General features: G+C 39.9%; 1 protein-coding gene across 1 annotated transcript in view; it reads left to right on the top strand.

Moving 5' to 3' along the window:
* The first annotated feature begins 3,851 nt into the window (after positions 1–3,851).
* STAT4 (signal transducer and activator of transcription 4) overlaps positions 3,852–15,616 on the top strand; it is a 38,871-nt gene continuing 27,106 nt past the window's right edge. Inside the window, exons 1-2 of the mRNA XM_008928985.3 lie at positions 3,852–3,979; positions 5,483–5,627. Coding sequence (XP_008927233.1) covers positions 3,852–3,979; positions 5,483–5,627 — 273 coding nt within the window. The remainder of the gene's footprint in view (positions 3,980–5,482; positions 5,628–15,616) is intronic.

Genomic DNA, 15,616 nt, shown 5'->3' with positions numbered 1-15,616 from the left:
AAAAGGATTTGCTTTAGGGCAGATTTCAGCTGCTTCACCTCACACTAGAGACATGATCTTACTGCTCAAAGTCTGCACTGAGGTAAGATGGGTGTGAAATGGTCATAATTTAGCATTTTCCACTCACACGGGTTTTAGCAATGTTACATCTGCTATTATAGAAATCCTCTTTCTAATAATGTACTTCTTAAGGGAAAAGATACTCGGAACACCTCTGTTGGCATTTACAGATATGATACTGGATCATTACCCCCTTAGGACGGGGATCAAATCTTTTATATTGGAGAGATTCCAGCTATTACCCGGAATGCAGAATGCTGTAGAAAGATGCTCTCTATAACTATTTGAAAGGAGATCGTAGGGGGGGGGGGGGCAGCCCCTTCTCCCAGGCAACCACTGACAGGATGAGAGGACATAGTCTTAAGCTGTGCCAGGGAGATTCAGGTTGGTTATCAGGTAGAATTTTTTAATGGAGAGAGAGGTTAACCATTGGAACAGACTGCCCAGGGAAGCGGTGGAGTCAGCATCCCTGGAGGTGCTCACGAAACATAGTGCTATGGTTTAGTTGATAAGGTGGTGTTCAGCCAAAGGTTGGACTCGATGATCTTGGAGGTCTTTTCCAACCTCTGTGATTGCCAAGGCTCTGCCGCACAGTACGAATCAGAAAGGTCTATTTATTTCTCAGCCTCCTGAAGACAAACAATTCCCTCCCTGCTCGGACCTTTCCCCAGGTGACTGTCACGACTCGGGTTCCCGCACGTCTCCCAGCACCCGAAGCAGGGCCATGCCGGGTTCGGCGCTCCGCCCTGGGTTCGCAGAGCCCGGCAGAGCCCTGCAAAGGTTGGGCCCCTCGGGGCTGACTCACAGGAAGGCAGAGTAGGGCCGGAGGCGGGCACAGCACTTTAAGAGCGCGGCGGCGGGAGCGGAGGAGCCGCCGGCAGCAGCAGCACCAGCGCTCGGCCGGACCCGCGGAAAAGGCAAGTGGGGCGCCGGGAAGGAGCGGATGGATGGATGGATGGATGGGTGGATGGATGGATGGATGGAGCGTAGCGCCGGGCGGGACGGGGCGCACGGAGCGCTGGGGACAGGTGGGAGCGCCGGAGAGTGGCTCCAGGGCAAAGCCGGCGGCGGCCGGGCGAGCACCTGGGCACACGGAAAGCGGGATATGCCTGGTCTGCGCTGTCCAGGGAGCAGCTGGACGCACCTTCATACCCGCCGTCACGAGGCACCCGCTCCTGCCGGGAATCATATAATGGGTTGGGTTGGGAGCGGACCTTAAAGGTCACCTCGTTCCGCCCGGCTGCCACGGGCAGGGACACCTCCCACTAGACCAGGTTGCCCAGAGCCCCATCCAAGCTGGCCTTTAACACCTCCAGTGATGGGCCAGCCACAACTTCTCTGGGCAACCTGTTCCAGCGCCTCACCACCCTCACAGTAAAGAAATTTTCCCTAATATCTAAACTAAACCTACTCTCTTTCAGTTTGAACCCACTCCCCCTTGCCCTGTCACTACATGCTCTTGTAAATAGCATTGCCCCATCTTTCCTGTAAGTTCTCTTCAGTTCCCTTCAAGGGCCATCCACAATGAGCTAAAACTGCTTCTCAGCTTTCCCTGTGACTTCTTTTGCACAAAAGGAATATGTATTGTACTGAACATGTCACAAAAATCCCAGTAAGCAACCATACCTGTGTGCTTTGCACGCATTTATGCACATGAGCATCCCTGCACCTTACCTGGAAGGCCTAAGGGGGCTGCAGGCTGAACAAAATCCTGCCTTGTTTGTTGTTGTTTCTCTTTAGATAAAAAAATAAATTTCCTTACTAATATTTTTAGGATGTCATAATCACCAGAATTCACTAGAAATTGCAATAAAAAGTCCCATTGAAAGTGAACAGCCTTACTAATCTGATTTTTTTTTTTTTTTTTTTTTTTTTTTACTGAGTATAAGTTAGAAAAGAGTTACAGTTGGACTCAATGATCTTGGAGGTCTTCTCCAACCTTAACAATTCTGTGATACTATTCTATAAGGTATTAATGCATCATGATTTGGTTCACTGTAAGTACGTCCAGAAACAAGACCTGGGATTCTTTGTAACTATCAATATAGCCACACAGTGAAACACTCCTGTGCCTTACTCCTGCTCAGCAATTTAAAGAAACAAAGTAAATATTCAGACAATATTTTTTCCTCTCAGAATGGAAGAAATAAAAGAGGAGGGATGTATCCCTGGGCACATTTCCACTGACATTATATAGTGTCCTTCATACTACACACTGAATCATCCCATCAGCCTTTGTTAAGGAGAAACTAAAACCTGTCACTTTTACTTTTGCATGAGTAAGTACTCAGGACTCCGTTACACACCTTGAGATATTTCATCTTTTTTTTTTAAACTCTGACTTAAGAAAAAGCAAAAAGAAAGACCACATCATTAAAAATATGATGTTTTCTCTATTTCAAATTGTTGACATTCTGAAACCATGATTCAGAACTGGAAATAGAAAAGCTGCTTATAAAAAGGTCAGCTTTCTACAAAAATGTCCATTTTGATGAAATCTCATCTTTTTTTTTTTCTTCAGGAAATGTTTCTGTCAAAAATGTTCAAACAGATCTGTAATTTGTTGACCTACTGCAATGTGATCATTAGCCCCTGACTGGATTTTGTGTTTTTTGTTAACATGAACAAAGATTCTGATGAAAGGGAAGATCACCTCTGGTGTGGGAATAGGGTCATTAAGGACTGAGATCCCAGGGCACAGGCCTTAGGGCATTCCTCTTTTCTGCTCATCCAGGGTGGCCTGTTCTCAACACTACCACTGACTTTTTGTCCACATGCAGGATTACAGCCTGGCAAAGACTGCCCTGAGGCTGTGGTGTATCAGTCTGTCCTGCACTGAAAGCATCACAATGAAAATGGTGTTTTCACCAGTGGGATTAATGATGATGGGGTGTGACCCTAGAGAGCAGGTGTCAGAAAGGTAATGTTCTCATGAGTGGAGAGAGTACTCAGGCTGAGATGTCCTCATGGAGTGTCTGCTCACCCAAAATAATCTCTTTAGACCATGGAGAGGAGCAGATATTCATTCAGCTCATCTAAAATCTGGAACAACCAAGCTTCTATTTCCAGGATCTCAGCAAGTAGGAAAAACTTACTTGGAATAGTTTTTTTCACTAAGAATTTCAGAGCCTGTCATCAGGAGGTGCTACTTTTGCTTGACTTACAGTTTTCATATGACTTTATGCTTAGTTGCTTTTTTCTTTCTGTAACATCAAATATAATTCTACAGCAATTTAAAATGGAGAAGATGTACTAGATGAACAATTTAGGTTGTAAAGCAGTACTCTCCAAACAGAAGATGTGGGGCTTTAGGAACAGCACAGTAACACACAACCATAATGGCTTTAGGAAAAACTTCAGTGGTATGAATTCAACAAGAAGAGAACAAATTCATTGTTTTCTACTACTCTTCAATAAGAATAGTTTTGACTGGATTTGAAGAGTACAGTCCTAAACTACTTCTCTTGATGAGAGATGCTGTGTAAATGTCACCACTTCATAAGCATCAGGAAGTACCCCAAAACATTTACATTAAGGAAGGGAATTGACAGAGGTGCCTATTCAAGTGTAAAAATCAGAACTTTCTTTTAATGGTCTTACCCACTTTTCTCCCTCTTCCCCTTAACGGACTAAATTTACTCAAGTACCACCACCTGTTTTGAAAGACAGGATAGACAGAAATGTTGAAGTACATAAAAACTTCAATGAAAATAAGTGATTTATGCACTTTGAATTAGCATATTCATGTTCACTTTTCAATGGCAAACATGTTTCACCTTTTCTTTTGCAGTATGTCCCAATGGAGTCAAGTTCAACAACTGGAAATAAAATTTTTGGAGCAGGTGGACCAGTTCTATGATGATAACTTCCCCATGGAAATCCGGCACCTGCTAGCACAGTGGATAGAAAGCCAAGACTGGTAGGATTACATTTATTCTCTTTCATATTATTTCAGTTACGAACAATTCTTTTGTTTTCTGGCAGGTTTTACGGTGCTCATTTATGAACTGCACAGACATCTGCACTCCAAGAATAGTATTCCACTAGTTATGGATTTAGCTGTTTAAACTTAAGGAATATCTGGAGGCAAGGTTTCGCATTTGAACTTACTCCTAAACAAAATCCAATAAAAAGGGTCTAGCTGTAATGACATTACAGGTTTTTCATAAAAAAAATAATGAAAGTTACTTTCAACGGAAGTGTTATACAATTACCTGTTGCAGCATAAAATTATTCATTTGTCCAAAACCGCACTTAAAGCTGGATAATTCTGGGGAACAAGCCAGCTGTTTCCAGGAACTCTTCTCTAGAAAGTGAATTTATGCACAAATTTGGATTGATTTTACTTGATAGTTATTGTAAGAAAATTCCAAACTAAATGCCAAAAAACCATTATATTAGCTATATCTCAATTTTTCAAGCTAAACCCACAGGACTATTGCACAAAAACCAACCAACCAAACAAAAATTTGCACAGGAATATAATCTTTCCTGTTTATTGTACACTATTTATGGGGCTGTAGGAATGCAGGAAGCAATAAAACCTCCTTTTTGCTATACTTAGACTTAGCAGGCATATCTCAAACAGGCATCTGCCATCTGTTGGGCAAGGAAAGAGACTATCCCAAGGACAAGGATGCCTTGCTGTCCAAACTCTACCTCCCTCTCTCTTTTGCTCCCTAGCGTTATTACCCTTCACGTCCAAGCCGTACCATGAACAGCAGAACCAGTAAAGCCTGGTTTTACCTGTGTTTGTGTCCTTTGTCCCCTACATACCCTTCATCAGTAGCTTCAGAGTCTTCCTGTATCCCCAAATAGTTTGGCCAGGCGAAGGCTCATCTGGTGCCTGGTGTGAAGAGATATATCTGCTGACTGGCCATCTGGCTGTTGCCTCCTGGAGCAAGTTATTACTGCCGTTTCCCTCAGTGGAGGCATTAATTTGGATTCCTCTCCTCTACCAACCTGCCAGATTTCCATGAAATTTGTAAGAACATACTATCTTTTGGACTTCAAGCCTGTTGTCAGCTTTGTCTGAAACTAGACAGCAAATTCAGTAATTATATCTCTGTGACTGAGTGAGAGGGACAGTTTGCATAAGCCCCATTTCCTCTGACAAGCGAGGTAGAAGTATTTAAATATTCACTGAAGCAGAGACTAGAAAACCCTGGTTGTCTCCTCTGGCTGACTTCTCACCCTGTTTTTATAGGTGCATATCTATGTGAGTATAAAACACCCCAAAATCTTAAAAATCAATTACTGGCAAACCTCTAACGATATTCAGGTCACCGTATATTTAAAGCCTTTTTTTGCTACCTAGATTTCTGAACAGATTATAATTTTCTGTACTGATAGACTGGCACATTACCCGACATTTTAAATATGTGTGGTTCTCATTCACTGATTTTTTTATTTTTTTTTTTAGGGAGACTGCAGCCAACAATGAAGCAATGGCAATGATCCTTTTACAGAATTTGATAATACAAGTGGATGAACAGCTGGACCGGGTTTCACAGGAGAAGAATCTGCTCTTGATACACAATCTGAAAAGAATCAGGAAGCTGCTGCAGGTGGGTCATTACTTCAGATGACAGATTGCATTGTACACTGTTACTGGTCTCTAGAGGCTGTGCCCAGCCTCTGCTGAATGTACTTTGTTCCTGTGCACAGCTCAGAGCTGTCCTGATTGCTATAGACTCCAAGCAGCTATGGGAAGGCCAAGCTTTCAACAAGACAATTCAAAATAATAATTCCACTCTTGGTTTGTTTGTAGAACAGTAATTCATGTTTTAATGCATGCACCTTGGATACAAGTGCTGTGACTCCTTAGCTCTGTGTGTATCTGTGTTTCACTGAGCTCTTACAAATAAAACTGTATAGTGCTTATGGATGCTCATGTTTATTACAAATGTAACACCTTTCAGCCACATACAGATATTTAACTATGGAATAAAAATACATATTTGGGGCTTAAGGCAGCACCTGAAAAAGGAATCCCTGTAAATCATTAGCATGTTTGCTGTTTTATGCTTAGCTGGGATTATTGTTGTGAATGGCTTAAAGGATTTTCTGTTATACTTCTGCAAAATGATATTTATTTTGATTAGCTGAATGTTTCTCTAATAATTGTTTATCTAAGGCAAGGATTCTCAGAGTTCCACTTCATTAGTCACCTACTTTCTGACATCTATCTGTCTTCTGCATATCCTTTATGTGCATATGCAACTGCGTTTAATGAAAGTTTGGGGTTTTTTCTCCTCTTTGATGGTGTTTTCCATCAGTACTTAAATGATAATTTCACTGCTTGCAAAACATTTTTTTATGATATATATATATATATATATACACAAACACACACTGGTCTGGAAAATCTTACCCTGACTTTGCCAATTATTTTTTTCTCTTTGTGGCTGTGTCTTTCTGCTCTTTATCCCTAATTGTGGCCTCTTAAAAACATGACAATATTTCCATCACTACCACTTTTTCATCCTGTGTTATGCAAGTGGCCTCCTGTAACTTAAAAATAAAGTCACTTTCTGTTTCTTTTCTGGTTTGTGTAGCAGCACTTTTCATAATTTCAGTACTATTCAAACACCAAATTTACTGAACTGCTTTTGGTTTTAACTGCAGAAAGCTTAATCCTGTAATTTCTCTCATGGTCTTGGCACATTTTACCACAGTAGGGCTGAGACAGAGCTGTCTCACCTTTGTAAAGGGTTATTCCACAGTGGCGTGGAATGTGTGGAAAGAGCAGGGCAACGGTGTATTCCATTTGTACATTGGTGTATTCCTGGCTTAAAAGATAGTGCATTTATGATTATACCATCACAATGTGCACATGCACATTGAACCAGTATATACGTACAGACAAGCTCTACAAAACTAAAGTCTCTCATTGTTCCTTCTACTCTTTGCACCATGTATTTTTTTCTAAATTTTTTACCAAAACTTGAAGCATCAGTGCTGCATACTCTGGGAAATTGGGCACACCAAGACAAGCAATCAGGCTTTGGGTGCACACATGTGAGTTCACATAATAACCAGTGTAAACATGGCCAGAGTGAAAAATGCTTCCTTGAAATCCTGACATGTTTGGAAATTATGAAGTGCTTCACAGAGAGCACAAAGCAAAGGAGGCTTACTCCAGACAGATAAAAGAAGGAGAGTTTTAAGTCATTTGTGATTAAACGGTTTCTCAGGTGGCAAGGGTCTGAGTCACAAATCCAGAACAAGCCAAAATGCTCGGGCATCCCCATTACAGCTGAACAGCTGGGTTACAGTCACCACGTACTAGTTACAGGAGCACCAGCACTGGTCTTTTCCTTCTCTAGAAAGAACAACAGTCAAGTCCATATAGAGTAGCCTGACCCATCATTTCATTCTATTGCTGGCTCTGAAAAGTAGTGCCCCACAAGGTGCAACATGCACCAGCTTGTTTTCCTCCATCACCCTGTAGCACTGCCAGGCCCTGCCTTAGCAAGCTTTCTCAAGCAGGCAGGTCCCTTTGCTCCCTTGGCTTGCAAAGGTCTGTAGATTTGCATTACAAACTCCTTGAGAGGCCACGTGTGATGCTGGAATTATACTGCTTATTAAAAAAGGATCTGAGTTTGAGCTTTGTAGTAGAATGTTTCCAGCTGAGCAAAAAAACCCAACTGCTCTGCCCATCACTAATAATGCTGGCCTATCTCCATTACATCAAGACAGCAGATAACCTGTATTTAGATAAAAAGCTACTCATTTCAAATTACAAGTGAACCACCAGATACAGATATTGGAGTTTTTCCTGACCTTTAACACTATCACCCACAGTCTATATTCTGATTTCCAGAATAATTTATGTAGGCTGGAGTAGGTCCAGGCTCTTGCAATATTTGAGAGTTATTATTATTTGTCTTATTCAGAAATAATAATAACTTAAACTCTCTTAAGAAATCTATGACACCAGCTATTAGGATGTTTGTGTAACATACTATGTTACAACTTTTAATCTTTAGAACACAAAAGATAAATGCATTTTCAGCCAAAGTATGGGCTGCATGTTCTGTAGAGCTGCACGTTCTGTAGAGCTGCACAGGCAGTCTCCTGGCTTCAGCTGTTAAAAATATATCTTCATTGGTTAGGTAAGTACATCAGGAAAGAAATGCTATAATAGTTGAAATCAGCTGATAGCCTATCTTTGTTATTAACTGTCAAGAATTGTGAATGGACTGTGAACTGCACATGACACATAGCATGGACAGTATCTGCCGTAACACTCTTAAATTTGAGTATGCAAATTATGTACTTATGGGTCTAGTTTTTTTTATGCATCACTGGTTGCATTTTATTGCTGAATATATGCAAAGTTTGGATATGGGCATTTGGCTTCCCACCCACAGCCGGAAGCCCTTGCAGATCCCTAAGTCTTGTGATTTGAGCTAGTTTGTGACAGTTTCATGAGACAACACCAGAAGAATGTGACTGATGTGCATAGTGGAGTGCCATGGCTCCTTTTGTCCCAACGTGCCACCCACAGAAAGGGAGGCTGGAAGGGTACGCCGTAAAACTAATGAGATTTTTCACTGACTGATGAAAGAAAGAGTGGGTTCCTAAATAGGAGAGGAAGCTGCTTTTGTAAACATCTTTTCCTTTCTGGTGACTTTGCGAACAGTGTTGGTTTGACTTTCTCTGAAGGTTTGTTACCATGAGCCCACCTTTATCTCTGCTTTGCTCTCTAGTGCAGGCGCTTCTTTGAAATTTCACAGTTCACACTCCTCTTCCTTCCCCTCTCTACCACACACACAGAAATACAGGCACATGCACAGCATGCACACACACAAAGCTGTTCAACCTCAATACACGATCTGAGTACAATCTTTGTTGATTATTTTGAGCCAAATTGTGTTACCATGTTGAGTAATACTCGACAAATGAGAAAATGCTGGAAATCATCCCTTATCACTACGTACACAGCATTATATGTTGAGCTGTACTAAAGGTTCCTAAATACTATGGCAATAGTAATAATAAAAAAAGATTAAATTAGAGAACTCACAAAAGCTATTCAGAAGGAATCTGCAGTTCTTTCTAAAACACAAAATGAGGGACTAAAATTTAATCAGAAATACAACTGTGGTGTTAGTGAAGAGCAACCTTAGAAGAGAAAGCAATGCACGCTTTATAAATGGCTTGTGCAGCTGTTTGCCAGACAGACAAGGACTCCTTAGGATCTAGATTCCTGGTGCTGTTACTGAATCTAGAGATAATTATGTCTAGGAGCTTCCAGCACCATAGCCAAGCACACCTCGCCTGAAAGATCTCCCTGGGATTCTTTTTTGTTATAAAATTGAGAAAATGTTTTGACCTTGACCTGAAACATCTTGACATAAATATGTCAGTTGTTCCATGAAAATAAGTAGTGAAAGAAGAGAGAATTTGCCTGCCTCATAACTGTAATGCAGTTTTGGGCAACCTTGGGTGTTTTGAAGGTCAAAGACTAGAACTCTTAGCACAAAGATGGGTCTGCCTGGCACCTTTGCTTTTATCCCACAGGGACCATCCCTATTCTCTCACCATTAGAGAAATAACTAAGGAACGTGGCATTTTTTGCTCAGACTGCTTACATCTTCAAAATTATCTGGAGGCAAAAAGAAACACTGACCAGGAAACATGCAATTTGTAAAAGTTGTAAGCACTTGAAAATAGTGCTGAGAAACTTAGTTAAGCAGCTGTGGTTACTGCTAGCTCTCTGAAATTTGCTTCTCTATTTCCTGCTTTCATTGAAATATCACTTTTGACACTAATCTGGTATAAATGCACATATTGTATTAAAATCATGGTCAGCATTTTAGGTTAAAATCCTTCATATGTACTTCTTACATTATTATTGCTTCTCTCGTCAGTAAATTGGATTCCTTTTTTTAGCAGAGCAGCCTTTGGTTGCTGTGCTTTTCAGTGGGATACAGAACAGCCCAGTCACTTTCTAATGTTAAATTCTTTGTCCATCTTTCTGCAGAGCCCCTGCTCCCCCCAGCAGTGGTTCTGGAAAGGGAAGAGGCAGAAAATGTTCAGAGGCAGTGGAGGAAAGAGTGGGGAAACTATGCCTGTGGTTCTTTCTCCTTCTTAAAACCTAGATTGAGAAAAGCAAAGCAGATTAGTCACAAGGAGATGGTTTGTGCTGTTGCCGTGACAACAAATAGTAAAGGGCAGATGTTAAGCTCAGGAGAGCTGCCTAGCACTTCAAGGAACCAAATTGCAGGTGCAACAGTCTGCACAACCTTGGCCCTTGAACAATTACATCCTAGTTTTCAGAAAGAATGTTTTCACATGACAGTGAACCTGTCCCTGATGTAAGCTCCTGTACAATACTCAAGTAGATTTAGTACACAAAGACGACGGGTGGAATGCAGAGACACTCATCTAAGACAGGCACTGTCCACATTCCTGCCTCATATGCCAAAATCCTCAGTCAGGGAAAAGCAGCCAGGCTGCAGTGCACCAGGGGAGCCAAGGAATAGGAGGTTCAGAGTAGCTTGGGAATCAGAGGTGGCCACTACACACCAGTGTCCCACTGTTCCATTTAGGAATGATGCTGGTGGACAATTGCCTGTAAGTCTCTAATAATGTTCAGTGATGTTCATCTCAGGGATGTCCTTCCCCCAAACACTCTAAGCTGGAAATCTGGAGCACTCATCAGGTACCTGCTAGACGAGAAGCAGCTCCATGGAATGCAGCCTGGCCCAAGGGTGGGTTCAGGTGAGCTCTCAGGAGCTGAAGAGCCACTGTCTGTGCTGTGCACTGCAGTGGGTGCAGGATGACATCAGGACAAAAGCAGGAATTCCCAGAATCATCCTACTCATAACTGAAGCCCTCATTTATGCTCTAGACTGAAGATAACTTCTGAAAGCAATCCTTTCTCATTAATGGCAACATGCATCTGTGTCACATCACTGTTTATGGTATTCAGGGGGAAATCTGATTACATAAATCTTCCTTTATAAAAGTGAAATAACAGATTTCAGGAATAATAAGAAGGGCTGCTCTGCTCATTTACCATTGAAGCCGAAGTTAATGAGTACATTGTGTGCTCTGGGGAACAATTTGATGTAAATTATGTATATTCATGAAATTCATTTAATACTCACAGGAGATTCTCCAGTATTGGTGAACTTTACCCAATCACCAGCCCTGCTAGATTCTAAGATGAGGGGAGGAAGGGCAATGGGATTCTGCCTGAATGAGCAGGTCTCTGTGAACACACACCACTAACACCTTGGGGTCTGCTTATAAAGGGAGAGGTCAGGCAGAATCACCAGATATGATGATTCACACCAACCAGTTATATAAAAACAAACTTTTGGAACTTATACTAAGTAGCTGGGAAATAATACTTTAGTTACATATACTTTCTCCTGCAGAGGTCTGTTTTGGTTTTTTTTTTTATGGAAAGGTCTGGAACAGCATCTGAAAGTATCTTCTGTCATCTTAAACAACATATATTAACATTATGGCACTTCTCTCCATAAAAAATTTACCCTGTTTCTACACAGTACAAATAGCATCTTACTTCACATGATGGTACTTAAAACAGTAACACAGTAGTGCATTCCTAATTCATGTTCTTGGTTATACTGCCCAGTTTGTTTCTATTTATAGTGGAAACTGAATATCATTGTGCTTCTCCAGACAGAACTAAAATGAATATATAAAGGTTTTTTAATTCAAATGACTGTTTACATAAGCCTCTATGTCAGAAAGGTACATATATGAGGAATCCTAAGATTATTTATTTTGGTACCTCAAAGAAAGTGGACAAAATAGCATTAGATCTGAAACAGGACGTTCCAGTTGGTACTCCACAAACAATTCTAATAAGCCCTGTGCTGAGAAACAGTTGCAAAGAGTGGAAAGAGCCACTGATGTTTAAGTTGCAGTTTCCTGTTATAGCCTACAAAAGGGTAAGAATGGAACAAAATAGAGAAAGTTCCTAATAAACCACAAAACATCCATTTCAAAATGTTATTTACATGTATTTAGCTCTCATGCAGCCTGCCAGATCAACAACTCAACACCTCAAAGTGGGACATGTGTTTCAAACCAGTGTGTCCTGCTGCCTAACACAATTCAGATTGTGTTAGACTGCCCCCAGTGAGTTTTCCAGTTCAAACATTAAAGCTGTTAACAAAAAATTTTGGCATTCAGATGGGAAACCCTGCATAGAAGTCTGTGTGCTAAAGCAGCTAGCTGTCTGCTCTTAGCAGTCTCAGCTAACAAAGATTATAAAAACGATTGATACAACACCGAAAGAGGTTACCCATTAGAAGTAAAATATTTTTGGGTTTCTAGTTATTATTTAAAGAACACAATTCTAACAGCTTATAAATGTTTCATTTTGGTTTTGCAGGACGAATAAGAGTTAATTTACAGACAGGGGTAAAAAACCAAGGAAACAAACTAAATAACCTTTTGTGGGCTTTGTTCATTCTGAAGTATTAAGACCTCAGTTGCAGTTGAACATCTGCCTGAGAGATTAGTTAATAATACTCAGGTCTTTGAGTCCAGAGGAGGAGGGGGAGATGGGGATCAGTCCTCTCTGTCCTCTGCTGTTTTGCCCGTTTTCATAGGGAACACTTGTGTTTTTATTTATTTTCAAATAAATCTCATTTAAAAATAAGAAGTTATGTATTCTCAAATAAATCTCATTTAAATAAGAAGCATCACTACATTATTTATCCCTCCCTGGCTGCCCAGCTCTACTGTCAGATGATGAGTCCTAGAGACATGTATTTTCTGTAGCTGTATCTCACCCTACCTGCTCAGAAATCTGCTGTTTCTATAGACTGTTCCTTGACTGATTTTAGTGGCTGCTGGGTGGGACTCCACAGTGGAATTTGAGAGGGAGACAAAAAGACCTCTGCCTTCACAGCTCATTCACTGTGCTTTTACAAACAGCTTTGCCTATTGCAACTTGGGTGCACATGCCCTAAAAACATTATGATCTTTCGGAAGCTATGCATCATACACTATGAGAAAAGCAGAACTACAAGACTACAGACCTATGTATTAGGACTTCCCACACATCATAGGAGTTTTCTAAAACAATGAGTTTGCCTTTAAGCTCTCTCATGTATTTTGAGACGGGGAAGGGGAAATCTAAAAATAAAAGTATAACAAGAGCAGTCTAAATAGATAGTGTCACAGGTACTTCCTCTTAAAGACCTAGATAAAACAGAGCCATCTTTCTTGTAGAAAATGATTTTTTAGTATGAATACTGCCTGTTTAAATACAGGCTTTCAAGAAACTCCCAAGCAATTTATCTTTATCGGGGTAACATAAGGACTGACTCTTTCTTTGTATTCCACTACTGTCTTCATCAGACTTTCTGCCTGGATGCATTAACAAAGGTAGAAAACAAATCAAGGCAACATGTTGTTTGTTATATTTGAAGGTGAAAACGGGAAATAAGTGTGTACGGTTATGCCTTCCCACCCACACATTTCTTTGAGATACACAACAAAACCAAATCTTTCTTTTTTTTTCTCCCTGGTTTTTGATTTTATGAAAGATGAGATATTTGCTTATCTGGAAAGATGCTGAATATCAGAATTTGTAAAATAAGCATATAACAAGTGAGTAATAGGGAAGGAAATGTATTTTTGCTTGACTTTGTAATCCTGTTTCCCGTCTCTCCATGTGCCACCTCCCTTCTATCAGCTTCTCTAAATATTCATTCAATATGAACAAATACATCAGTGGTCATACTAGCTAACAGTTCCAGGCCTCCAAGTAAAGCTCCCATTGTGTACAATTAAAAGCTCAAGAAGAGTTTTTCTAGCAGAACTTAGAAAAAAAATACAGATGATGTTTTTGATAGTTGGAAAAAAAAAAGAGAGAGAGATAAGAAGGGAAAACCCAACCAAATTCTGAAGTGCTTTTTCAGAATTGGAAAGCACTAAAACCTACTCAAATCCTTTTTTAATGTCACCTTGAAAACAAGGAGATAACCAGGTAAACCCCTGACTGACTTTCTGAAGGTTGCACAGCACATCCTTCTACAAGTAGAGACCAACAGTCACTAATACCTAATCCTCTACTTTAACCACTGAAAACAGAGTCAGTTGTGCAAGTAGTGCACATCCAGTATTATGGATAGGTGTGCACAGGACATAGAGACCTTTGACACATGAAAAGCAAGATACCACTATTAGTTTGATTGGGAGAGATCCACTATGTGATGGAACTGCCCACAGGAAAATCAGCTAAAATTTGAAAAATTAAAAAAAGTGGAAGAAGAGTAAGAGAATGAATCTCTAGTCTAGATTTCTTTCATTTGTCTCAGAGAAAGAAGCAAATTTCAGATGCTAAAACTGAGAGTTGTTTGGTGTTCTTTTTAAAAGCACATATATTTTAAAGTGTCATAATATTTATTTTAAAGTTTCTTCATGATCTTGCAACTTACAGAATCAAATCTTGCATTTCCCCAGCCACTGTTTCATGCATCTTAACATACCCCGAATAGTTCAAGCTGTTTTAAAATTTGGCTAAAGGTTTTAAATTCTGCATGCTGTAATGTATAAATTGTTTTTGCAAAAATGCCTCTTTGTTTTTCCCCATGATCTAGTAAGATATTATCACAACAGATGTCTCTGGAGCAGAAAGAGCACATGCCGGGTGGTAATAGGAAGGTTTTCTCCAAGGAAATGTCATCAGCATTCACAGAAAATTTTCACCTGTTCAGAATGAAAGTTTAATTTCCCTTGTTTGTTTAAATTTAGCATCATGCTGGTAGTTATTGAGAAGAAGCCAGTTCAAAAAAGATGATTTGGTTTTTGTTGTAACTCACGATATGAAAGACCTCATTGGAACAGAATAGAGGAGAAAGAAATCTTCTAAGAACAACAGAATTAGCAGTTATTTCTATTTGAAACTTCAGATGAAAAGCGAATCCTCAGGTTCTCTTTGTTGGTATTTATCAAAAGACAATTTTCTCCACAAATATTTATACTTAATAATACAATTTTGCGTAACTACAGAATCCACACTCTTCCTCTTCTGGCTGCTAATGTTCTTGTTACACTAAGTTAGGATTCCACCATCTCAAGTCTTTTTTGGGTAAAATTTCTTAATTTTCAACTTATACTACTCTTCTGACGATAAGAGAGAGTTTTCTATTAGTCATTTAGGAACTAAGGTCATCTTGAGCAAATGCTGCCCTCGAACAATGACAAAACAGAAGTGCAGAACAGCAAGAGATGGTAGTAGACAGATAATAAGGGAATACCAAGTGGCATATTCTGAATAATTACTGCTGAGAATTAAAAAACACAGGGAGAAAAATTTTACTGTTATTATTTTTAGAGAGTCAAACAAATTGGTTATTGTGACTTTTAGTAGCTATTGTTATTTAATAACTTACTATTGCTTTGTTGGTATTTAATAAGTTACCATTGTTTAACATTACAATTTATTTATTATTTATCACTGTTGAGTTGCCATCCATCTGCCAGCTTACTGCAAAAGGGGATTTTGATACAGCCTGTATTTTACAAATATAGCTGTTTTAGGGAGCTTGGGACCAAC

This window comes from Manacus vitellinus, unplaced genomic scaffold, assembly GCF_001715985.3.
Source record: "Manacus vitellinus isolate BGI_N305 unplaced genomic scaffold, ASM171598v3 scaffold_20_pilon, whole genome shotgun sequence".
Taxonomy (NCBI): Eukaryota; Metazoa; Chordata; class Aves; order Passeriformes; family Pipridae; genus Manacus; species Manacus vitellinus.
This window is presented reverse-complemented; position numbering and strand designations above follow the sequence as displayed.